The 26,770-nt window shown below is 40.3% G+C and overlaps 1 protein-coding gene across 12 annotated transcripts in view; it reads right to left on the reverse strand.

The window, feature by feature from the left end:
* Window positions 1-1,613: 1,613 nt before the first annotated feature.
* Window positions 1,614-26,770, reverse strand: part of syngap1b (synaptic Ras GTPase activating protein 1b) — a 159,658-nt gene continuing 134,501 nt past the window's right edge. For 10 of the 12 annotated variants that reach the window (XM_079342909.1, XM_079342908.1, XM_079342902.1 and 7 more), the window contains 5 exons: window positions 26,368-26,538; window positions 24,915-25,126; window positions 18,887-18,959; window positions 12,945-13,006; window positions 1,614-4,354 (listed from right to left, as the gene is read on the reverse strand). In XM_079342909.1, the coding sequence (XP_079199035.1) occupies window positions 4,237-4,354; window positions 12,945-13,006; window positions 18,887-18,959; window positions 24,915-25,126; window positions 26,368-26,538 (636 nt within the window). In that variant the 3' untranslated portion in view covers window positions 1,614-4,236. Of the gene's footprint in view, window positions 4,355-7,234; window positions 7,352-12,944; window positions 13,007-18,886; window positions 18,960-24,914; window positions 25,127-26,367; window positions 26,539-26,770 lie in introns of those variants that run through there. The other 2 variants (XM_079342910.1, XM_079342911.1) reach the window with 2 other exon arrangements.

Raw genomic sequence — 26,770 nt, forward strand, 5'->3', positions numbered from 1 at the left:
AAAGTATAGTCCTCGTATTCTAGTCCAGACATTAAGGAGTAATAGGTCATTAGCTAATGAGCTGTTGGCCGAAGCTTCATAGACAAGAGTTTTAATGATCAGTATCTTTATCACCGCCTTCAATTGTAAGGATTATCTATTTCTCATTTCCTCACATTATTCTTAAATAAATTCTTCACGCTTTTGTGAAATTAGTCGGATAAAACAAAGACACTACTTTGGTTAGAGGGACATTTTGTATGTTGTTTCTGACATTTTACAGACAAAAATATATCACTAATTTGAATTACAGATGTAGTCTAGCCTATAATTCAATAACCAAACGATACCCCATTGACAAGGTATGTTTTCTACTTCTGAGAGATAAGGTCAGCAGACGTATAACCATAGATATTGAGAGCAGTGTCAGTTTTATGTGGTTTCTTTATTCTCTGAGTTCATAAAGTTGTTGCCGTAAAGTTTGGCAACTTTCATTTCAGAGCAGGGGGTCAATGAAAGGGTTAACTACAGAACTCTTTAGTATTATTTCAGCCCAAACCAGACTGGTAGTTGTAATAAATTTATCGAACAAACTTGACACCATTTTTTACATCTCTATGGTCGCAAATTAGTACCAAAAATATGTGGACAGTTTCAGTAGATGATCATGCTTTAACAAAAAGCTCAAACAGCAGCCTGAGAGAAGGGTTTGAATTCTGTATTTATTCTTCTACGATCGAGATGTGACACAGGTCGGCTGCTCAGCTGGTAGAGTCGGTCGTCTCTCCACCAGAAGGTCGAGGGTTCGATCCTCACTTCCTGCAGTCACATGTCCGAGGAGTCTTTGGACAAGACACTTTACCCTGAGTTGTTGTCAGCGGCGTATGGATGTGTATGAATGGGATTAGTTACGTCTGATGGTCTCTTCTTTACACATCAGTGTGTGAAGGTATACGTGTGACCTGCGGTGTAATATTTCTTTGAGTAATCAGAATACGAGAAAAGAACTGAACAAGTTCAGGTCCATGTGGTCTCTATCACCAGTTTTTAGTCTGCAAGTGTGTTCTTATGTCATTTGTTGAAAACATGTCACAAAATATTTCTTCAGTGATGCTGCTCGTGGGCCCAGCTGAGGACTTACAAACTTTAAACCAGTGACACAGAATTTTACAGTGACAGTAGAAAACCTCCCTTAGGATGTCCCATAATGAGCGTTTAAATATCCTGTGAAATCTGAAACGTGTCACTTAAAGTTTCCGTTGGTGTCAGATTATTTTTTAACATAATGAATGATGGTTGAAATGTCCCAACAGACTCTAGAATCACCACTGCCTTTCTTTTTCTTTTCTTCATTTTTCTTTAGTATTCATAGCTGGAACTAAATGATTCTGCATTTAAAAAAAAATGTCAGCTCGATGTTTTATGTTCAGTCTTCTGAGTTCATGCTTAAGCAGAAACATGTCAGATGTTTAGTAGTTTAGTAACACATTGGGGTTCTTGAGATAACGTTGGTAACAGAACCAATATAATCAGTGTCGGCCCTTAATTTGAAATGTATGAATACTTTGAATGGAGTGAGAACGTTTTCAGCAGGTTGATTCAGTAAAAAACAGAACACACATTTCAACACCATATTAAGAATTTAATTATTTGTTTATTTATTAATTTATTTACGTATTTCTATCTCCAGATTCACCCACCCGAAAAATATAAATTCCGGTGTATTCCAAAAGAAAAAAAAAAAAAAAAGGAACAATGGCATCTTCATCAACCGCATCAAAGGAGTTAATCAACAAAAGTGGCAATAATTATTATCATTATTACAATAATAATTCAATGATCAGAATATCCACATTCATAACAAATCCATATACAACTGCAATACACTCTTCAACACCACTCTTCCATTAATATACACAAAATCCCCAAATGTCTGTCCTGTTAAAACAACAATAGAGGAGTTCTGGGAAGGGGGGCGGGGCTATGGCTTGTCAAGGGGGTTATGAAGATGAGTGACCAGCAGAGTGAATGGATCTAAGGTTAGTAAAGAGTATAAGTATAAGAGGGGAGGCACACTTATTTAGTAAGGACCTATACAAAAACAAGCAAGTGTTATAATGACATTATACTTTCATGGAAGAATTCGCCGGTCTAACCGTTTCGTTACAAAAAAAGGTTAGACGGCTCCATGAGAGGCAGAATTTGGGGAACAAAATTTCAAGAAATATATACGGGTTGTCTGAATAAATATATAACTCTGAGCGACAACCGTTGCAAACATTTACCATAGGAACCTAAAGTGAAAGTCAGATACGCAAGAACTCAAAACAGGTCGAGAGAGTTTCTCAAAGAAATGCAGATGAAGGTTTCTGAAGAAGAAGAAAAAAAAAAAAAAGGTCTTAGTCTATATATGTACAAACATTGCTTGGTCACCCAGATCTACTTAGAAAAGCGTTTTTTTAGTTGGTCAGAAAATGAGTGCAAGCTTAAGATTATGCGAGTGTCTTCGTGTGTGTGTGTGTGTGTGTGTGTGTGTGTGTGTGTGTGTGTGTGTGTGTGTGTGTGTGTGTGTGTGTGTGTGTGTGTGTGTGTGTGTGTGTGTGTGTGTGTGTGTGTGCGTGTGTGTGAGAGAGCTTCAAGAAGGCAGCTATACTGAACGTGACAGATCTGGCTGATATTCTGAGTCTGCACACTAAAGTGCCTCTGATAGCTCGGTACGTTTAAAAACCTTTCCATGCCTCAGTATTGGTAACTTGAGAAGACCTAGTCATAGAAAGAGAGAGAAACATTAGAGGAAAAAATAACTGTACACTCTGCATATACAAACAAACTGTATATACACATAGACATACCATATATACACATTTATCCAGTATATACACATAGATGTAGCCAGTAAACACACTTATATACAAACACATTCACTCGTTTCAGCAGGACCTCTAACATATCTCTCTCTGTTTCAGTCATGAGCAGGGATTTAAACTCGTCCTGGTGTCAGTGGAGTCCATCCGTAGAAATCAACGGGGAGTTTTACTGCATTAAGGCTGCAGAAATGTGGCCACACTGAAACCAAGAGTTCATCCTCTGCTTGGTTAAACTACAGACACATAGTCGAAGTGGAGTAAAAAAAAACAAAACAAAAAAAAACTTCTGTTCTGTGAGAATGTCCTCATCCCAATAGCTTCACATCGTCCGCATATGGAGAGCTCCATGGCGATTGTAGGGCAAGAAACATCCATCCACTTTTTGTGTTCGTTTTAGTTTTAAGTGATTTTAACTAAAAGGAAAGGAGGGCACCGGTCACAGCAACGTGCAAACTGCTGTAAGGGGAGTAGGTACAACACAAGTTTGTCCCTTTTTTTTTTGTCTGTCACAGTCTCTCCACAAGATTGTCTCCGTAAGAAAACTTGGTTCATATAAAATGGATTATTTATTCATGAACTTCCATTAGATAGAGGCCTCTATCTATATCAATAAATAAACATCTGCTCCGGAAGATTTCTGATGAATAGTTTTCTGTTAAATACTAGTGTAAGAATAAGCAGTATCATAGAAATATAAATAATAACATTCTGTCCGGTTATTTCAAAGTCTTTGTTGAAGCAAGATTGTTGTTCTGAAGCAGTTTCACTTGTCGTATTAGGCTGTGCATATTTAGTTTCCTTTAAAATCAAAGTCTTAGAGATTCAAACTATAGATAGAGAAAGAGATGGAGTGTGTCTAAGATGGAGTAAAAATGAAGCGGTTAAATAATGCTTTTACTAGTTAGATAAAGAGTGAATAGATGACGAGGAATCAAAAAGGCTAATTTTAAAAGACAACTAGAGATAGAGAGAGAGAAAGAGGGAAATAAATGCATTGAAAGGAAATCAGCTTTAACCGAAATTTCAAGAGAAGTCAAGCACCTTTGAAATACATCTTACCCACAATACACTTCCCCTCTCTCTCAATTTGAGCATCGCGCCTTCCTTGGCCTTTGTGTTCCTCCGTGATCAGACTGCATAGCTGTTCATTGCATGCTCGGCAGGCTAACAAACGCCAATATCTGTCCAGCCTACCGCCTAAAAGTTAAATGTAGATCCAATCAGGTGTCAGACACATTTGAAAAAAAAAATCCTGTTATCAAATCAGAAAGAGAGGGCCCAAGTAAGATTTAAAAAAAAAAATCCCAGCATTTCCTTACATGGTCCGCTGGGGTTCTGCACCATCCCTTGGGCAAAGAGAATGGGACCAATGCCCCAAGTTCTCCCTTTGTCAGCCAATCGCGTCACGAGAGAGGGCTCTGGACATTTGGCCGTGCCACCCTGCGGAGTGCCGATGGTGCATCAGCCAATTAGGTTCCACATTGTCCTCGATGAAGCTTTGAGAGTGGCTAGGGGGAGAGAAAAAAGGGAGACAGAGAGAGAGAGAAGAAACGGGGGAGGGTGCTTGATCAGGTGCTATTGAAGCATAGCTAGAGAGCGAGTATCTGCATGGTGGCAGTCTTTCCAAAGCTGGACTCATCTCAGTTTTTATAGTTTTTGTGTTCAGCTCTGAGGCAACTGCTTGTTTACCTGAGTCACTGAGGTATTTTCACAGCAATGTTAATTTCTCAATCACGGATCATCTTTGAAAAAGACACTGATTTTCAAACCAAGTTCACTTTAGATCCAACATTTCTTCCCAAAGAAGTTATTTAACAAGAAAGAAGGTAGCCCTACAAGCTGTCTAAATAAGACATCTTACCCTGTGTAAGACTGTGAGCATTATCAACATTTGGTGGTTTAACAGTTAAACATTCACTGAAAGAATGAGCTAATCCGCTAGCACTAGCCGGCAAAAAACTAGAATTGGCCATGTTGACCTTTCAACTGCAAAGCAAATGTTTTTTTCACTTTGAAATATGACATGGCCGACACAAAGCTGATGAGAAACTCCTCAGCACTTCTTGGTTGAACCTGCACGTTTAGACAAGCTGAGTTGTTTCAGAGCGACACCAGTGTGTGGAGGCTACAGAGATGACGAACAAATCTACATCCAGACAGACCTTACAAAGAAACAGTTCAGACACAAAATGAAGGAATATGGAAAAACACATTACAAACATTTCAAGGACTTGTGTTGTTCAGCTTTGCACACAAGAATATACCTCCTGCGAATTTTCTTAAATTGAGCATTATTTAAAACAGTTAGCTTGGAAAACCTTCAAATCTGCGTAAATGTCAAACATTTTTAAAGATTGAGGCAAATCTTTCATTGAAAATCAACTTTCAAATTTTGAAATTGACACGAGGAAGTGTGTCATAACTTAATAATAGTATTTTGTAAATGGACACAGCCTAAACAGGGCATCATAACACGCACATGGTTGATGACTATAGTCTACTGTCCACAAGATACTGATTTTAATTTCAGGCACTTAATGGCAGGCTAAGCAAAACTAAATGGGTTCAAATGATGTTCACATATATTAATCAAAAGGTGATAAGTACTGATTAGTACTGTTTTTACTGACATGATAAAATATGGTAAAATGTGGTAAGAGCCCCAAATGAAAAACACGAGACAAACACGTCTCTATTCTTAAAATCTGTCTGCACTTAAATGTACATGTTGGTCCAATTCGAAAGAGAAAAGACATTATTTAAATTACTTATCATAGCAACACTAATCTTTTTTGCTTGGACACAACAGACCAACAACTTCTAAGTGGAAGAAACATAACTTTAAAATTGGTTTAAAACCATCAGTTTTAGTCATCGTAGCTTCATTCAAGGTTTGAATAATTGGCACTTTGGGCCTTTTTGATATAACCTGTTAAAAAAAAAAAAAAAAGGATCCAAAAATTAATTAGAGCCCAGAAGCTCATTTTTCTTTCTGTAAATGAACCAGAGATTGGAGGAGACTTCTTCTAAAACACAGATATGGAGACCCCCAACAACCCCATAAGAACAACAGGATGCACATAAAACAACGACAAGGACACAGAGAAAACATATTAGAAGTGGGAAAAGTCCTGTCAGAGGCAAATTGCAGGAGAGAGCGAGAGAGAGAGAGAGAGAGAGAGAGAGAGAGAGAGAGAGAGAGAGAGAGAAAAGACAGTGAGTGAATCATGAAAGAGGCAGTGCTATGGCAGACACAGACATTTGACTTGGAAAAAATGGCACCATTTGTTTCTGTTTAGCACCAGTTTATCACATATCGGTTCTGAGATTGAGAAGAGAAAAATTGCACGAGCTCAGTCCAAAAAAAAAACCAACCAAAAAAAAACAACAACCCAAGAAGTCCCTTCGATTGAAAGAAAAAAGAAGAGAAAAGTTCCCAAAAAACATCTTCCACTTCTCCTTTTAAACTCTACGACGACGCTTGATCTTGTGTCTTTGAATCTCTGTTTTCAGCCCACAGATCGTTTCTCTTGCTAGCAGCGCTAACTCTATTGGAAAACCCTGTTGAAAAACACTCAAAGGCACTAAGAAAGCCAGACCACATCTCCAAACCTGATCCTAAACTATTAGCAGCCTGGCGTGATCAGGATAGGTATATTAAATGCACCTACATCCATGGGAGTCAAAGGATGCTATCGCTAGCGAGCTCATAGCACCTGCTAATGGCTACCATGAAGTCTTTGGGGTGCAAGATGTCTTATAGTGCTTTTTTCTTCACATGTTTTATTTCTCATGAAGCCACAGAGCACATGTTCACATATCAGCTTGTTTGACGGATTCAAACAGTATAACATAAGGTATCATCATCTTGTCCTGCAAGACTGATACTAACTGAAACTCCGTGTGAGCATCAAGAGAACAAATGTCCGTTGAAGAGCCCTTTGTGTTGTGTGTTCATACGTAATGCACTGTACAGTAGCTGAATGATTTCTATTGTCTCCCACACACTTTTTCTTCTCTCTCTCGCCAGAGGAAATAGAATATCTAAGGCGAATTCTTTTCAAATAATTGTCTCACTAAATGGCGAAAACGTGGACAGTTTTTTTTGTTGTTGTTTTTTTTTCTCGCTTTTGTGTTGCCTCTCTCTCTCTCTCTGATTTGGCTTACTGTTGTGTTTGACCTACTCCCCCTTCTTCTGCTATGCCTGTAGTTGCTGTTGCTGTGGTTCCGGTTGCCTGTGAGGTTGTCATGGGGGAGGATGTTTGGTTGCCACAGAGCTCTCCATTCTGACTTGGATGTTGATGAGGAGTGGGCAGAGAGGGAGGGTCTACAGTTTGGGGGAGGACTCCATTGTGGGGCGAGCTGTCGGAGGAAATGCCCAAGGAAGTAACTCTGAGGCCTTGATCGTCGGTTACCGCTCCTCCTTGTCCTCCTCCTCCTCCCCCTCCTCCACCTTCAGTTTTCACACCGGGGTCTGCGTAACCCAGGGAGGAAAGCTGGGTCTCCTGGCGAGATAGAGAGAGAGAGAGGGGAGGGGAAAGAGGAGTGGGAGGAGTGGGGGGAGAGATGGTCGTCGGAGAGAGGCCATTCAGTGAGCGATGGGGAGGGATGTGAGGAGTTGTTGTAAAGGATGTGACCATTCAAGACAGATAACGTGACATGTTGAAGAAATCACATGTTGGAAGAGGAGTGAGCGTGTGGGAGGAGGTAAGAATAGTGAGATACAGATGAGAAGAGGACAGGCAGGAAAAAATCACCAGAAAAAGATGTGAGTGAATCGTGTGGGAAACATCCACATGGACAAATACAAAGAACCGGTTGGGATGAGAACGTGTAAAAAAGCAATGGCAGAAGCAAAGAGAGGAAGGACATCAGGAAGTAAAGGACAAGAGATGAAGGATTTGAAGAATCACACAAAGAGAGAGAAAGAAAGACAGGGAGAGGAGAGAGAGAGAGAGAGAGAGAAAAATGAGTCACAAAGTTGATGCATGACATACACCAATAGAAATGGCAGCACAGGAAAGGGAACATGGGGAAAGAGGGGATGAAGTGAGATTAAAACTTGAGGCCAAAAGGTCCTGATCCTCTTTGGATGAGTAGCAAGGAGGGCGTTTGTCAGGTCGACAGGTGTCAGGAAAAGGCAGGAAGTCAAGTGAGTCATTCTTTGCCAATGAGTAAAAAATATTCTCAAAACTTGTCTATTTAAATGTGCAAGCTTAAGTCACTAAATTAACGTTAAACTAAAGGCTTGTGTCCACATATCACTTCTTCTAGTGAAGCGTTAAGAAGGGCCGTTCTGTCTCTGGTTGGTCCACCAATGACTCTGATTCTTTTAAGGACTTTGCCACCTTAGCCAATTGCCTTCCTAAGTCTGATTCATCCGGCTTTGGATCTGAAGTCTGACTAATGTAGTAGTTTTGGGCTTATATTAATTAATCAATGATATCAGAGCTCTTGTTTCTGCTAGATACTCATACAAGTGTTTCTTTCGGTAGTTGTTTTCACATGAAATGCTGAACATTTTTAAGAAGGTTTTAGGACTGCCACCTCACGCACATGCACCTCACAGTGGGAGGCTATCCCTATGGAGAAGGGGTAATCACATCACAAAAAAAAAAAGATTGATGCGGAAGTGGCAGATAAAGCACAAAAGACACTCTGCTGCTAAACTCTACCTTCAGGTGGCTGCATGCTGCTGCACCAATTTCTTCCTCATGGGGCACATTTTATATAAAGCTGCCCCATAGGGGGAAAAAAACACCATGTGGACACAGGCCCTAAAAAATATGGCTTCCTTAAGAATCTTAACAGCCCATACTGTAGCAGCTGCTCGCTTCTTAAACATGCAAAAAACAAAGAAACACGAAGAGCTCAGAGCCAAATTTAAAAAAACAAGAAGTAATGCATCTTAAAGCCTGACAGGAAACCAAACCTCTGTCAAAGTCATCAACAAAAAGCTCTAACCCAAACCCATTGATCACAGAGCAATGAGTTGCTTCATTGGCATACATCCTGGGTTGGAGCTTTTGATCAGTGACTAAGTCAGGGTTTGGTTTCGCTATCTTACTTACATTGGCGCAGAATAACAGCAATGCAAAACGAAATTCATTCTAAGTTAATATCAAGGTCTGTTTGCAAGCCTTCACTCCCAGTCTTGTTCACTGACGTCTGTGTGGGAGCAGTGGGAAGAGAAAACAATTGGGTTATTGTGCCAATAGACAACTAGGAGGACTCTTTTCATGATGGTGCTTAATGCATCCAAGAGCTGCCGCAAGATGATTTGAATAGAAGCTGGAAAATCACAATTGTACCATCAGACCAAGGTAGAACCTCTTGAAATAATTGCACTTTATATATATATATATATATTGCCTGGCACATTATGTGTGTGGTGTCTAGACTTTATCACACCTTACACTCATGATGTAAAAGAGTGTACAGGCCCCTAAAATAGCTTGGGAATAAGCATTTTCCTTCATCAAACCGAGGAAAATGAATGACATTGAATACCGATTTAATGTTTGCGTAGAAGAAGTGTGAAATATTGTAATATGGATGAAATGACGTGCCGTAGAGGGAGAGGACAGGAAGTAGGAGGGGTAGTTTGGTCTGCATCCAGCAGAGAAAATGAATCAAGAAGCAAGTTATCACTGGATAAACTGTATCTGATGGGTGTGTCCGTTGTGAGTGGAGTGGGGTGTTTCCGTTTCACTTTAAAAAAAAAAAAAAAAAGGCGAAAAGAAGAACAAAAAAAAAAAAGAAGGAAATTACCCCAAGATTTGATGTGAATTAGCAGGCCTTTTCTCTTCTCAATCAGAACCAAAATGAATGCATACATCAGCTGCTAACTGGTGCTACGAACAGCTACAGTTGTTATGGTAACAGACAATTACAGGATGCCAGTAACATGACTCCACTAACACTTGTTTCGTTTCTCTGAAACACAACCAACAGTGTCGTTTAATATCCATGTGTAGACCAAAACACATGTCTATTAAAGTCAGAAATCAAGCAGCTGAACAAAGACAGGGCAACAATGTTGACTGACATCCTTTTTTAACTTACCAAACTCGCTTCACTCTCTGTGGGCTGTCGTGTTTGATTACTTGGTGCATTCAATTACAGCTTTACATGAGTGCTTTTTTTTTTTTTTTTTTTTTACGTTTGAGATTATTTTTACTGGAGACAGAAACACAAAACACTTAGTGGAGTATACTAAAATGCTAGATGTATAATAATGATGCAATAAAGAGTATTGTACACATAGGTTCTTACCCATCTTCTCCAATCTCCAATCAATTTGAAATACTTCTCAACTCCTCATGGGGGATAAAAACCTGATTTTTAAATCATTTTATATATGCAGTTCAATTAAAAGAACCCCTATATGAATTAAGATTTCTAATTTGCCAGGTGAAGAGCATTTTACTCTGATGCAAAACAAACGGAAAAAAAACAAAAAAAAACGTAGTATGCATGTCACACATCATCAGACGCTCCAAAAAACATCTGGCTTCCACCATCATTCAACCAAAATAATGTGTCCAGGTGCACAAAAATATATACACAAACACAGAAGTATCAGAAACACTGACTCACTGAAAAACACAGAAAACACACACACAAAAAACCATGTTAACATTAATCAGTGTTGGGATCGGGTCAGATACGGAGATTTCCCATAATTCCTGTTGTGTGTCTGAGGGTGCGCTGAGAGGGATGACAAAAGGGAATGGAAATGTTGGCTTTGAGTGCGAAAAAAATAAATAGATTAAGAAGAATCTATTTAGAATTAGGGCGACTCTTTAGGTATTAAAAAATACCTCCTGTGAGGAACTTTGGCGCCCCCTGTGGACAAAGTGGCATATTATTATGTGACTTTGTCCTGCTCCTGTATAGGTAGTCACTTCTGCTCAACAGCAGTCAAGGGTCTCACTTATTGTTGTGAAGTGTGAAACAAAGTCTGTTTCTCCAACACGCTGTAAATCATCTTGTGAGATAACTACCCCCCGGCAGTGGTTACAGGCATTAAACGATTTAAAAATAATCCGTTTTATCACTGATGGTCTGTTTCTACTCTATAGGTCCGAAAAAACATCGCAATTAATTTCAGTCAGTTTCACAGCCAGTAAGAAACTCCTCATGGTGGCTTTAACATGTAAACAGGGCCAATACGTTACATTTAAAGCTCCTGTGAGGAACTTTTAGTTTGCGTTGATTTTGGCGCCCTCTGTGGACAGAGCGGTATGACTTATCTCTTTGCTGATTTTATCCCGCTCAAGTTTAAGAAGCAATGTTCTTCAACAAATAATCTCATCCTGTTTTTGTTTTAGATGACTCATCGTACATCTTTGCAGGGGAAAATGTCAACAAAGGCTGTTTCGACAGTGAGCCGTCAATATATCCATCCGTCGACCCCCCTGCAACAGTTTCACACTAAAGAAGAAGTTGATCTTGTCGCTGATGGTCTTGTTTGCCATTTCAGCGTATTTCATAACCAGCTGAGATTGGGACTCTTTTATTTCTTTTATTTGAGTATGTTAGTTATGTACCAGGTCTATCCCTTCAATGGTTATACTGTACAGCTGACCATTTTTATTTGTAAAACAATATTTATTTATATATAATATTTAATATTTTTGTATAACAACTTTAAATGTGATGGAAATCTGAGCTCAGTATTTGTGGAGAGTTACTCTGCATTACAGCTTACCTAAAGAGTCACATGAAGGTCTCAGTATATCACATGAATAATAATAATGTTGGTGTATATACCATATGTGCAAGGGCTGCTGGCCATGACTTAATCATTAGCTTTGATTGGTAAATGATTAAACTGGTAAACGCCTCTGAGTGCAGGATGAGTCATCACACATTTGAAACATTTTAAAAGCAGAGAAATTATGGTAAAAACCAGGAAAGTTCATTTTTCTTTCATGGGGAAACAATAACAGATATATGATGATTGCAATACATCGCTTTTTGGAAAATGACTAGACTCATTTTTTGTCTTTTCCCAATCAATGAGAGCGTTTATGTTGGATGTTTTTGGTTTGTGTTTTAATATGCCTTTTAACCAGGGTCGTGTCCAGAGGGGCGTTTTTGGGGTGGACGATCAAACTGATCAAACTATTATTGGTTATTTGCCCAAACATTGCAAGTTAAACTGTGCAGAAGTTTGAACCTACATTTGTAAGTACTTTGAATTGTGACTTTGAACGTACAGCTTCCTTTTTGTGTCATTAAAAAATAAAGCTAATGTTGCCGTTATCTTGCGTTATAAAGTCGATGTGATTGGTGGGGTTAGAAAGGGATAAATAATTGATGCCCAAAAGTTTCCACCATGCAACCTTACTCAATATTAAGGTCCATTTTTGAAGTTGCCAATCCAACGTTTAGAAATGCTCCAACTTTGAGTGAAGTTTCGTTGTTGGTGTGAAAAAGTAATGACTTAGTTCTGTAACCAGAAGCGTCGAATCAGAACTTCTTTCCTCTGTTATCACTGTGAGGCTAAAACATTAACAGACTAACAAGGTCAAGCAGAATTTGCTAAGATGAACAAAGCCTCTTATTCACTTTTTGTTTACTTTGTGGATCATTTTAAAATACTCTCACTGTTTGAAAATAATATTTTTTAAAGGCAGCAACTGATACTTACTAATTTTAACTCTCCAGACATTTCCTTGGAAATCTGAAATCCTTGAGTACAAAGTGATTCCAGCTCCGCCTGGTGCAATGTACAATTTATTGATATTGACTTGCATGATTTACGTGTTCTAAAGTTCAGATATATTTCAGAGGCACACCTCTCGCTGCCAAGTTTTTTAGCGCAGCTTTAAATCTTTGAAATGTGTTGTTGCCACTCATTCATCACTGAGGCGTGCCCTTCAGAACCATCAGTAACCTCTGTTCCTAACTTTCCGTGACAGCTCCTTTTTTTCTGAGAAGATAAATGGCAGTGGGCCTGTCAGTGTGTTGGCTTGCAGTGAGTTCACAGGGTGCTGCGTATGGACAGGGACGCACATAGAGAACAGCAGAAGTGGAAAAGAGGCAGCAGATTATGGATGGAGAGTGAGAGTTTGCCGGTTTGTTTATTACCTGGATACTCGGGGTGGGACGGGCGCGAGACGGGGCTGCACTAGGATGGACTGACGCCTCCCCTAAGAGAAATCACCGTATCTCATCAACATAGGAGGAAAGGAGAGGAGAGGAGGCAGGAGGAGGAAGCTGACAGTAAAGTAGGGAGGGAGGGAGGGAGGGAGGGAGGGAGGGAGAGGCTTGTGTGCAGTGATCTGGGATCAGAAGGGCAGTGAGGGTTGAGGAAAACAGCCACCAAAACGATAGAGACAAAATGCACAACATAAAGTGAACAGAAAAAAGAACATAAATATACACAAAAAAAATGCATTTCAATTCACACTCACATTCTTCACATAATGGCAATCATACACACACACACAACGCTATCAGACATCCCAACAGCCTGAAAGCAATAAAGCAGCGTGCCATGCTGTTTATCATTAACAGAAATCATGCTTCGGACGAAAAGCAGAAAAAAGTCGTCCAGACAACAACATCTGTATCTGCAAGCAGCTGACTCATCAAATATCCATTAGAAAGTCTCCCGCCTTGAAAAGTTAAGACGGACATGCTTATATCAAACGTGCAATCCTCTAACCCATACAGATTCATATATATACATATACATATATATACAGTATATATACAAACATCCGGAAAATGACCAATAATTACATGTACATTAATACACTTGATCCATATAGAACAACAGAGGAATGACAGAGGAGTATTTGTGTCACCCCATCACACACATTCAAAAGGAACAGACATTTATGACGCAGCAACAAGAAGTGAAAAGAGTGACTTCAACCATTATAAGAATAAAATGTGTATGATTAATGTCACGAACAGGACACCTTGATCCTACTCTAAATGTAATTTCTCATGTGACTGAATATACTCTGTTGTTTTAGACACCTTTAAGACCCCTGCAGAACCATTTTAAGTTTTGTATCTTTTGTTTGTTTGAATGTTTTTTTTTTTTTTTTTGCAGTGCGTGTTTCATCTGGAGGCATCAGGGTATTGCCGTGGGAAAGATTGTGGCATCCTGTACCTAATTAAGTGTGAGATGTTGTTTTAGAAGTTAGGAAGCAAAGGCCTGAGGAAATAATGGCGTCATGCTTCTCCCCTCTCACTCCCTATTAATTTACACCCCCATGTGTGCACCAGTCGCACAATATAAAGCTGAGCTTCATCACACTGGAGTGAACTGCCTGCTTGTTGCACGTGTTGCAGTTTCGGTGGCACAGGAGCTTAAACAACAAACTGACCTATAAAGCACAGCTTATAAGCACCTTAGCTGCATGCAGATCATCTGTATGCTTAAACTTTCCACATCTATTAAACATAGGAATCAAATAAACACCTGATATAAGCGACCTCATGGACAATAACAGCCCTGACATGTATACTTAGGGAGATTTACAATCTTTACTTTGGTGTTAAGAGAAAATGATTTTTCCGTATATTCAAGTTCAGACCTCACTGAAGTATATTAAAGCAACATTATTCCTCACAGCAGCGGTGAATCTGCACTCTGAGCATTTATCCATTGAGATATGATTCCCCTGAACTTAAAAAAACATGATAGTATTATTTGACAGGGGATATGGATAGCCTCTGCTATAAGGCTGCACATCTTAACAGAACCTCAGACAGAACGTAGTGAGAACCACGTTGACCGACGAGGTCCAACGTTTACCCGAGTCCCGCTTCTTTTTTTGTCTTGGCTTCATCTGTCACCGCGCTCTTTTGACTCTTAGCTTTCGTAGCAAACAGTCCTGACACACGCTGGGTTGTGGACTACATAGTGCTGAAAGCAGACGGAGGGCAACTCTGTGATAAAGGTGCAGACACTATTCTCTTGTATTAAAAGTTCTTGTACTTTTAGATCAACTTTTAAACTCCTTATTTAAGGTGGAAAAGTTGCACGTTGTTGCTTTAGTGGATTCTAAATTCTGTCATCATAAAGCTCCCGTGGGGTCGACCACTGTGGTTTTTAAGTGGCAATATATAACAAGACACATTCACAGGTGGTGTAATGTCCCCTCTCAGGTGGTCCCTTAACATTTTATTAGCACCGAGGTCAAAATATAATTCCTGCAACATTTTGGCTTTGGACCAAATACAGTCTCCGCTGATTCTGTGTTACATACTAAGTAGAAAATGTTCCTGTATCATGCTAACATGTAAACAGATGGTAAACCTTCTGTCAATTACAAATGAGTATAATTCTGATTAGTTGATTGATGTTACGTGAATATTTTCCTGGTCAAATAAAGGTTAAAAAATAGCATTTAAAACACCTAATGGCCAATATAAAGCTGTAAAAAATGATTGATTTGATTTCCATATGTAGCTTGGTTTCCTGTTGTTAAGCTGTAACATGTGCAGGCTTTTCTACTTGACTGACAACTTTTCACTTTATATTTTCGTCCAAAGATTTCTGTTTTCTGACTGTTCATTTTCTGAAAAGAATGCCTAAAATATCCTCAGTCTGCGGCGCTGGTAGCTTAGTGGTTATTGCTCGGCTGCACGGTACGGAGGTGACAGTCCTCCACACAAGTGGGTTCAAAACCTTTCCCACATGTAATTCTAAAGTTTCTCCCTCCTGAATTTCTGTAAATAAAGACATAAACTTAATCTTATCATCGTCATGTGTTTTTGCTCTAACATGTAGTTTGTGGTATACTTAGGGATCTTAAAAGTGCGAATGTGCTCAGAAAAAGAAAAAAAAAGTACAACCCTGCAGCACATGAGGCGTAACCTGTCTTTTGCCAAAACGTTCACGTTTTTAAGGGGATTTCACTCTGTATGGTTCGTTGTGCTGATATTAAAACACCACACTGAAGATAACCTGCAGCTCCGTTTGAATGTTAAGCAGGTTGCTGCTCTCTCTGTGCTCTTCTGTAATCCAATAAACATTTTTGTGGAGGCAGTTTGAGAGTTTGAATTGTCACGGGTGGATATAAAGCCATATGTTGCTGCTGCTGAGGAAGTGGAAAAAGTCAGACAGAGAGAAACGCTGGTGGAACCCTTTCAAGTTCTTCAAGGACTTTAAACAACTGATGAATGAGGCTAAAGACATTAGCTCGCCTTCACATATGAAGTTCGGTGGACTCGGTGTGATTCAGGGGTGAAGCTGTATCACTGTTGTTCATATATTAGTTATATGAGTAACACTGCTGCCTGAAGAGAAGACATTATCTTTTAAATGTGTGGCTGTAATCAAATTAACGATCAACTACAACTACGTGAATTAGGGAGAGAAATGAAGTTACGTAAGGGCTGAAGGGAAATCAGTAACTTCAGAGATACCTGTTGCCATGGAAACCAAATGGGTCAAACTTTGGGACAAACAAAGTACTACTTTGGGACATACTTTATATATATATATATATATATATATATATATATATATATATATATATATATTTTAACTGCTTCTTTAGTAAATAATAAGCTGATAAAACTGAGTCTGCTTAAACTCTGAACGCTCCGTGAATAGTCTTCAACACCTTTATTTGCTGATGATGAAAAAGACTCGTCAGGATTGGTTTGGCTTCTGAAAGTGCTGAATCTCTTCACAGTGACTGTGAGCCTCTCTTGGTGCTTATCTATTCATTTTGGTTTTATTCTGCACTGAATCAGAGCCGACATATTTTTTCCTAAGTGCCTACACTCTATGGCTCTGGGTTTATCGACCTACGCTGCAAAGTTCATCCATCTGGTACCCAACTGAGCTGACAGAAAACACAACATTTTCCAAACACTAAAATGTAAATAGAATAAACAGCGAGCTGCACTGATAAGTCAAATAGTTTAATATGTTGATTATTTGTTCTGAAATGCTGTTAATATAGCTTAATGCTGTTTTCCAGGTTTGCAGTTAAACTTAATGAATTGACATTTTTCAATCCTTTCACGGCTGCTGATCGGATCAAAAATATCTTGTGACAGTAGAAAGGAGACATGGGGCCCCTTCTCTCTCTGTCTCTCTCTTTCTCTCTCTCTCTCTCTCTCACTCACTCTCTCTCTCTCTCTCGCTCTGTATCCATCCCTCTTTGCTCTTCCTTCTTTTGTAATTAGTTTTTTTTTCTTCTGGTGTTTTGAAAGACTTTTTGTTGGATTTTGGGGAAAGCTTTTGTATTTTTTGTCTTTTTGTAAAATACTTCAATTATTTTGTGCTAATCCTCTTCTTTGTCATTTCATGGACATGAAATAGATGCCAACAGTTGTCTCTCCAACGGGCTGAGGACGCCAGCGAACACTAGTTAGAGCCCTACATCAAGAGCCACATTAAAAACATTCACTGCGTTATACCGAGCATATATTGATACAATATTTTTCTAAATGCATGGCCTAGTGGGGATTCTCAGAGTACATGTCACATTATGCTCAGAAGCATCTGTCAGCTCTTCCCTCGTGGAGGGTTTCATTATTTTTTCTCTCTTCCCTTTTTGACGGGTAATGAGAAATCTACGGCTTTCTTTGATTTCTCATGCAATTAATTTAGAGACAATAATTCACAAACAGCACCCGTTGAAAGTAGAAAGACGTCGAGTGAGGCTGTCGTTTGAACCCTCTGACACAGACACGAGCTCTTTGAAGGCTCCAATCAGCATTAATAAGTCTCATGAACTCACAGCGACTGAGTGTGGTATCACCCACTGATAATTCCTTTTGGTGGTTTTCTCAGTGATCCATCTGAGTTTGTCTGCGTGCAAACTTAAAATGTATGCTTTGTTTCTTATAGTGTAGCATTAGCTGTGGCTAAATTCCAACGCTGTACTCAGAATAAGACGCTTTTTATACAACAGGGCTAATCTGGTAACACTGGCGACCAGTGGTGAAATGTATCTACTTGAACAAGCTTTTAATCCAAATTTGAAATCTTAAAATGTGCAACTTTATATTTTTACTTCACTACGAGTACAGCAATAAACCATGTTTTTTTTACTCCTTTTATTGGGATATGTTGGGTCTCAAATAAAAAAAGTAGAAAAATTAAACCTTGTCTTACCTTTAACAGCTGCAACACTGAAGTGAAGTCAATATTATGAATCAAATGTGATGTCAAAATTACAACTTGTTATCTGATACTTGTTTCTCATAAGTCCATTTTTATGTTCATGCCTACAGAACAGCTATTTCCAAGTTTAGATTCTTCTTCTTTTGCTTCAGAAAAAGTCTCATTATTTATTTATCAACTGCTCAATCCTATAGAATATCAGGTGTTTTCATTTTTTATATGCAAGTGTCTTGGTGTAATTATAAGATCTGGACATGTATCTCTTTGCATAAGTAATCTGAGTCATTGTGTATTCTTACCATGGTTGTGTTTGTGTGTTCACAAGAATGATATCTTTACAGCATGACTCATGTCTGGAGGTGGGCTGCTTCAATATGACAGGATAAGAAAGGGGGCGGGTTGAGAGTTTGAAATGAAATGCAGTAAAGAGAGAAACGCCTGAAGACACAACAGCAGCATCATCACTATCACTATCACGCTACATTTCTGGCCTCCGCTGTTCGACAACCTGAGTGCAAGTCCGAGTTTCAAACCATCGCCATGCTTGACAGAAACATTTGACAGAAACAACCGGCAACATCACTGTCATCAGCACCACAGGCCGGAGAAATGCTCACAAACCCAGCGAGAGTCAGACATCTCGAGCGCGTGAGCCGAGGAATGCAAACAGCAAACACTCTTTGATCTTCAGAGCTCCCAGGTATGTTGGCGGACAGATGGCACTCAAACCCAAACACAGGGACGGGTCAGGGACGGGGCAAGACAATCAGAGGGAGCACACACACACACAAAGCAGACGAAATAATAAGAGTAGCAGGGGGGAGGGGAGGGGGGGTAAAAAAGAGAGGAAGAGGAGGGGGGAGAGAGAGAGAGAGGACAGCTCGGGCCGTCGCACGGACTCGACGAGAGAAGAAGCAGTCTCACAGACCTGATCAGCGAAAATCCTGGTTTTTGGCTCAATCAAGGGTCCTCCCCTTATCTCATCCTCCACAGCCATGAGTCTTAGAAACAAAGACAGAGGGAAGGGGAAAGGGAGGAGGGTGACACAAAAAAAAGAGGGAGGATTATATTGAATTCATTATATTGATACTGATCAAGAAGTTGAGCAGATGCATCTCAAACATCTGTCCCAGCTGAAACACAGTGATTAGATGTTGGTTACCTGTGTCCCAAACATGACCGGAAGCTTTAATCGTTTTAAAGGTTGAGCAGCAGTAACCCCGAGCCATGCTCTCCGAGGCGCAACCAATTTTCACTGGTGTAGCATTTCCTTTTCTTCTCGCCCCTCGCGGGATTCATCAAAGCTTTTTTTTTTCAACCCAATTTGAGGTGTTTTTAAAGCACAATTACGGCCAAATGTGAACAATTACTCCAGACTACGTGAGGCGAACACATATCCAAACATCCCCAGGGAATTGCCCGTCTTATGTAACATGGACTGACCAAAGCACGGGTGGAAAATCCTTTGACTAATCATTTCAAAGACGGCGCTCACAGATATGAGCGAGCTTACTGCTGCAGCTTTCATGAGCACAGATGCAGGTTTCCCCATCTCTCATGATTATCCAAGTGCTAGGGAATTTACTCCAGATCGGGTCATTCAAGGATATGACACACACACACACACACACACACAAGGTTATCTTGCAGTTACACAGTGCACTGGCAGAACTACTGTAGTGCTGGTGATGAATGCCAAATTGAAGTCAGAAGTCTGTCGAGATTGAAAGATTTCATCGGATTACTTGAGTGACTTCCCATCCGTTTGTCAGAAGAGCAAACACACCGGCTATTTAATGACATGAAATATATCTGCTGGTATGTAATCCCTTTATAATGATGCACAGAGTGGAGTAAGTTTGCAAGTTTATGCAAATTGGTCTGGCTCCAGTCTTCAGGAAGATTTTCACTCGTGTGTTCACTGAGGCACTAAGCCAATCAAATATTTACAGAAACATTTAATTGCCACCTTGTTCCAATGCAGGATGTAGAATATACCACCGACAAGACAGTCGTAGTGTGTCGCTCAAGACGATGTTCAGCACATTTATATCATCTTTATTCAAAACACAGAGAGGCACGTGTTGGACAATAAAGAACGAAAATCAAACAGGTGAAGTTTCAAACATAAGCGTTTGGATGTTTTATTCCATAAATAATGTACAGCGTTTATGATTTATTTGTTTGTACAAAAAAAGGGAAAAGAAAAGAATCAATCGTACTGCAAAGCACAGACAGAGATATAAGCACTGTCCCAAAAAACAATGGAATGTAACATGGGCATACAGCATCAAGATTTGGACATGACTTCAAGAGGCAGACAATGATTCATGTGGGTGATATGTTACAACGAAATCAAAGAAAAGCTGTTTGTGTGTTGTTGGTTTTTTTTTTTTTAATCCAGTTGTACTTCAAGTAGTGTGTTGTTGCTTTTGAGGTCAAAGTCGTACATGTAGTCAAATCTAACCAACGTGAGGTCACAATGTCGGAAAACTTTGCTTCAGAGAAAGAAAGTCGAGGGACAAAGATGAGGAGGTGATGCAAGGAAACAAGAAGGAAAAAAACCCGCAGACCTGGATCAAACAGCAGCTGCAAATACTTTCTTCTGTTGTGTTCAAAAATGTACGGCGACATGAGGCCGTCTCTCTGAGGGAAAGCGTGCGGCCTGTGGCGTAGCGGCGCAAGAAGAAGTGGCTAAACTCTCTGCTTTTTTGTGTTTAATGTGGCTCGTCCAGCGAAGGACAATCTGCCTCTGTTATAGACAGCAACATGTAAAACTCCTTTTGTATATTTAGATGAGTGCGTATGAGCCAATCAGAGACAGAGGAGGGAGAGTCATCCCTCCACTGTCCTAGGAAAGAAATTGCAGGATATTAGGGATACTGTTAAGCCATCATTGGATGGGTATACCTGCATATACCCTGCATGCATCTCAACCTGCGTTTGCTGCTGACCCTGCTGCTCCCCTCCCCCTGCCTGATGAACGCCCTCGAAGAATGATGTGCAGCTTTTTGACCCAGGTCCGTTTCAAAGTGGCTGTAAACCTTTGGCTGTTGCTACAAGCCATATCAATCAGACCAATATGCATCTCACACACACACACGCACACACACACACGCACACACACACACAGATCAAGCCAAAACTCATCACCACTAACAGATTCATTTGCAAGATTTCAATAGAGGTTTTGCCTAAACAGCCTATCAATATATTCTGTGCTACGAAAGAGAGGCGGAGTTACTGACACCAGAGTCCTATCGTTTTTTGTTTTTTTTATAATCAAAACATTTTACTGTACCTGCATAATTTTAAATGACTGTACTTTAACTCTCTTGAACTACTCTGATCACCATGTCAGCGGACACCACCAATGACAGACTGCAGGTCAAAAGGTCATACCAAGCATATACAGCGAACCCATACAGAAAGAAGAAGAAGAGATATTTGGCGCTCTAATAAATAAATCAATAAATAACAAGCATTGAAGTGTTTCATTGAAAAAGCAGATAAATTCACAATCACCATAAAGATAAGCCCAAAACAAATTCAGAAGGTAAAAACACACACTCTGCAGAAAACACAGGTTTTTGTCAAAGAGTCACGTCACTGTCGTCGTCTCTGTGCTCTTTTTTTGCACTTTTACAGTATTCCAGGTCTTATATACTGTGGATGGCACCTGGTAAAAGCTTTTGGCAGGAAGTCACTGTTTCATTATGTACACAAGATGCATACAAGAGAAGTCGTAAGGAAGCTGCGTGTGCGTCTGCACCGCCGGCTCACGGAGACTTCTTGAGTCTGTTATTGCGCTTCCGCTGCTAAAAAAGTTAGCTATTGCAAGGTTAAAATATTTAAACTCTCACTCTCAATAGAATTAATATCTTTATATATATATATATATATATCATATATTATTATTGTTATGGCTCTTTTATCATGTTCTCTAATATGCTATGGATTATAGTGAAAAATATATATTTATTATTATGTCAATAAATACCCTGCTGCGACCTCGCTGCATCCCTCCAGAGTTCATCTGTCTTTCATTTTCAGTTTAAAGGCAGGGTTGGTCATTTTCTCCAGATCCACTTTTTTTTAGATTTGGGTTGAAATTGTCTTTAGCTCCTGACAGAAATTAATAACTCATGAGCTCTGAAAAAAAGGAACAAGGATAATCTGTCATCTGTAGCAGTTTGTAAGCCTGGAAAAACGAGGTACCAGTCTGATGAACCAACCACGCCTCGCTGTCTCCGTGCTGGCTCTCTCTCTCTCTCTCTTCCCTTGCGTGCATGAGCCCACACTCACAGCATGAGCTGAGGTCTGCTTCTGGACCAGCGGTGCTCGTGCGTGTGAGTGAGGGGGCGTGGCTTTTGAGGGAGCACAGAGGGGAGGGCCCGGCTGAAGACAGAGCACTGAGGGAATGCTACTTTTAAAATCATGCTAGATTTTTGCAAATGTACCAACCCAGCCTTCAAGGAAGATAAATATAATTCAAATGACCAAAGTTCATTTAGACAAAAATAAATGGCAGCCTGTAGCCAACTCATGGGACTCTAACCTTAATGAAAAATAAATATAGTTAGAAGTGCTACAGGTAAAGTGGACTCAGTGGATTTCAACTTAGCATGATCTAAAAATCAACATTTTCCTTTGGTTTAAATAAGATTGTTGAAAATAAAAGAATATCTGCGCTGATGACAGATGTTAGATTTGCTCTGAGCTGAGGGTGTACGCACAGAGCGTTAAGGCTTCTCTGAAAGAAAAACATCTCTGACACTTTAATCGCGATGCTGAGTGTTTTTTGAGTTCTGCAGATGAAAGAGATCTTTTCAAGTCTGCACCGGAGCCACGAGTTCAGGATCACAGACGCTCCCGACAGCAGAACCTGAGCTTGCATTTGCATCAATATAATGTATTGAAATGGGAAAATTCAACAAAGAAATTGAACATGGAGTTCCTTTAAGTTGAACTATAACATAAGGCTATGGTTTTACTTGCAGTTTCACAAAGAATTTGTAGTCCAATCAGTCCTGAAACAAAGGCCAGGGACCACGTGTTCTTGGCATCCACACGCTTTTGCACTCATTAAAATGCTCATACATGCATTAAAACCAAAAATTAAAACGTGATGTTTGCAAATCATTTGATGACATGGATCTGGCTCAGTGAATTTTTGAGCAAAAGTGACTCGGAAGCATCCAGATCTGCTACTTATTTTTCACCCTTGTGTGGTCAGATAATAAAAAGACACACACGTAACCAGGGTGAGACTCAGAGAGATCCGATTCGTGCACACATCGCTTCATCAGGTGTGCAGCACACTGACTGTTTTCACTCGAAGCTTCGACCCCAGGGGAGCAATAATCAACGGATCGGCTTGAAGTGCTCGGGAAAAGTTCTTGAATTATGTGGCATATTTCCTTTTGTGCCTATATGCTCCATCTCCATCATTGTCTGTCACTCTCTCCCCCCTCTTTATATCACACAGCAGCGCCGTCTGAATGTCAGAAAGGGGGAGAGATTTCAGTGCCCATGTTCGCCCTGTAGAACGATCAGCAGTCCGTCAGCGAACATGGCTCACCTTAAAAATGGAAGAGCTGATATTTAACCACGGTCTTCCATCGTCCTGCACCTGAAGGTCCAAAACACCGCTCTGTGATGTTTTAAAAAAGTGCGGACGATGTGTCGGAAGTTACCTTAAATATCCTCTTGTTCCTTTTTACATTGAAATCTCACTGGAGAGTCAATTAGACACTAAGCTGAGCAGAACCGTATGAAACGATCCCGAGGTCCAGTTAAAAGCCGTGTTCTTAAAAATAGCTGACAAGTGCATCAGCGCAAAAGATAAGGAGGAAGTTTTATACACAAGGTCAGAGGGAGATAAAGATGATTTCCCGCTGAAGACGAGCAGGACTGCCTCTGTCTTCATTCCATGTCTTCTTTCCTGGAGTGGATTAGAAGTGGCAATATTCTCTGTCACAGATATCCGCCCTTCACTTGCAGAACCATAGACTAGTACAAGACGTAAACAAGAAGAAACTGTCCTCTCTTCCTCAGCGAGCCTCGTTTCTATCTCCACGTCGGCCACGTACATTAAACTGAATGAGAGCAGCTTTGGTAATGAGCAGACCTATTCAGAAATGTTCGAAGAGTCCGCTGCAAACATTTGGTTTTTTTTTTTCGTGCCAGAATACAACTGAGAAACGGTCGATATTTATTTTCTCTGATCCCATCAACTACTTAATTTTGTGGTCAAATCGATAAAAACTCGAGGCTGCGCTCGAGAACGGAGCCATTACGATTTCACACAAGCACTCGATAAATTAGGACTCAGCGGGAGTTCTCCTCTGCAGTCGTACAAGTGTGAAGCTCTTGAATAACAAACCATGGAGTGAGGTTGTTACAGCACAGGAGCTACAACAAGAGCTCAGAGGACAATCACAGACGTCTTTGTCCTGCTGCACTCAGTTCAGAAGAACTAACCGCCATGGAAACATGCTTATTAAAGATTATATAGATTATATAGATATATCTCTCATTTAATGTATCACTCATTATAAAAGTCAAACAACCTCCTACCCTGCAATATTCTCTGCAGGATTACAACCCCTGCAAATAGACTCACTTTCAAATATGCAATATGTATCTTAGGAGAAAATATTACTGCTTCAAGTTCATAGTTTGTTCCAGTTAAAGAAGGGACAAATGTGCTAAATGTTGCGCCGTATAAACGACCGTCACTCCTTAGAAGTAGGATAATGCATTTAAGCTGTCGTCATCTGAGAGAATTTGCCACTTTTGTCCCCACACAGTTTAGAAGGAAACTGGTTTAGTCTATTCTGCAGCAAAAGACGTCACAACAAACAAAAGTAAAGTCTGTGGAACAGCCAAAGGCTTCCCTATCAACGAGCATGTGTCCTCAGCTGCCCTCCATCCAAACAACAGACTCCATTTACCTGCTAATTATTCCTTTAATTTGGGAGTCTTTCTCCACTTGCTGTCGCTGTAGCCTCCTCTCACTGTCATCGAGTCGGTTCTGGTACTGAAGGAGGATCTTATTGGTCTGCTGCTCCTGCGTGAGGAGCCTGCGCTCGTACTCCTCCAGCTTTTTGTGGGACATAATCAGACGCGCCTTCAGGGAGTTGATCTCCTCCTCGTATTCCTTCACCTGAGCCAGAGATGGGCAGAGAGCGCCGGTTAGAAACATTTCACACTTTGAACAGAAAATGAGTCTGCCAGTTCATATGTTGGTGTTTTGCACATTGGGAATTAATTGCTTCATATCCCGAGAATGTGTACAACCCGAGCAGGTTTTATAAGTTAATTCAACAGAACGGCTGATGAAGTATTTTACTTTTTCTTTCAAATTAAAAAATGCAAAATGAGACTTTTTCTTTCAGGACATTTGTCAGATAAAAAACAGAAATGGATGGATGAAACACGCAAACACTCTAATAGTTATCTATGCTTTGTACGTTTTTCTTTTATAAATATGCTGATCTTTTGGCTTTCATGCCGACACACACAGGGAGAGAGGGAGAGAGAGAGAGCGAGAGAGAGATAGAGAGAGAGAGAGATAGAGAGAGAGAGAGAGAGAGAGAGAGAGAGAGAGAGAGAGAGAGAGAGAGAGAGAGAGAGAATAGGGAAACACATTTTTGCAAATCACTGCAGGTCGAGCCTCTGTACCTGTCACTGACCGCTGGACCAACTAGCACCCCAGAAAATCAGATTCTAATGCAGCAAATGCAAATTTGCAAAGACAGTTTCATCAACAACAGAAATACAGCGGTGTTGTTTTTACTCTTTCTGAGGTCACATCTTTGAGGCTTCACTTTTATAAAATCTGAACAAAAAACTGTGTGCATGTTTTCTAAGAAATGATGTCGCTGTTCAACTGGGGTTTTTAAAAAAAATTATATTAAACGGTATCATGTCAATCATTTTTTAAAGCCCCCAACAGAGATCACAACTAAATGAAACCTGTGCAATTAAAAATGAGACCTGTACAAAGTAAATGTGCATAACCTGAGCAGGAATAAGAAAAGGGACCTGTGTGCACATTAAAGTCGACCTCCAGCCTGCGTCTGAGAGGGAGGAATCTGTGCACACATGCTTTAGTTTCCACTGTTGTAACAGGATCAATGTAAAATGAACCCTGCGATTCTTTTCATGAAACAGAGTCACAGTCTAAATGTGTTGATTTCTAAGTTTGTGAATATAGAAGACAAACGGTCCCCTCACGCTCGAGCCGAGAGAGACGTGCACGTCAAGTGACGATGAATCAAACATTCAAAATCATCGTCACCACTTGTCCACCACTCTTTAAACCTTGGAGGTCTGACGTGACTCAGCGTTCCCGAGGTTTGGTTTATTGAAAGGGCAGATCTGCGACATAAAAGTGAAACCTACCCTGTCCATTCGTGATTCATCCATGCTCTTCGAGTACTCCTTCAGTTTAAACTCCTCGCGGTCGATTCGAGAACTCTCGATGTCAGCCGACAGATGAGGCATGTTGGAGACCCAGGCCACCGTGCGCTCGTTGGCCGAGGGGGGATTGAGGGTGGATGGAGTCTGGGAGCCCTGGGGGAGGAAGACCGGCAGACTGAATATGAGAACACGTCTTCTTAATTAGAGCAGGGTCACTTTTAGAACAAGCAGAAGGGCCTGAGATCTGCATTAGTTCACATATTTCGAGCATGGCTGGACTCGAGCCCTTACTCCTTCCAGTGTAAGTGACGTGTGCAACTAAGTGAAGACACACACACGCACACACACACACACACACACACACACACACACACACACACACACA

Source organism: Symphodus melops (assembly GCF_947650265.1).
Source record: "Symphodus melops genome assembly, chromosome: 5".
In the NCBI taxonomy this organism is placed as follows: Eukaryota; Metazoa; Chordata; class Actinopteri; order Labriformes; family Labridae; genus Symphodus; species Symphodus melops.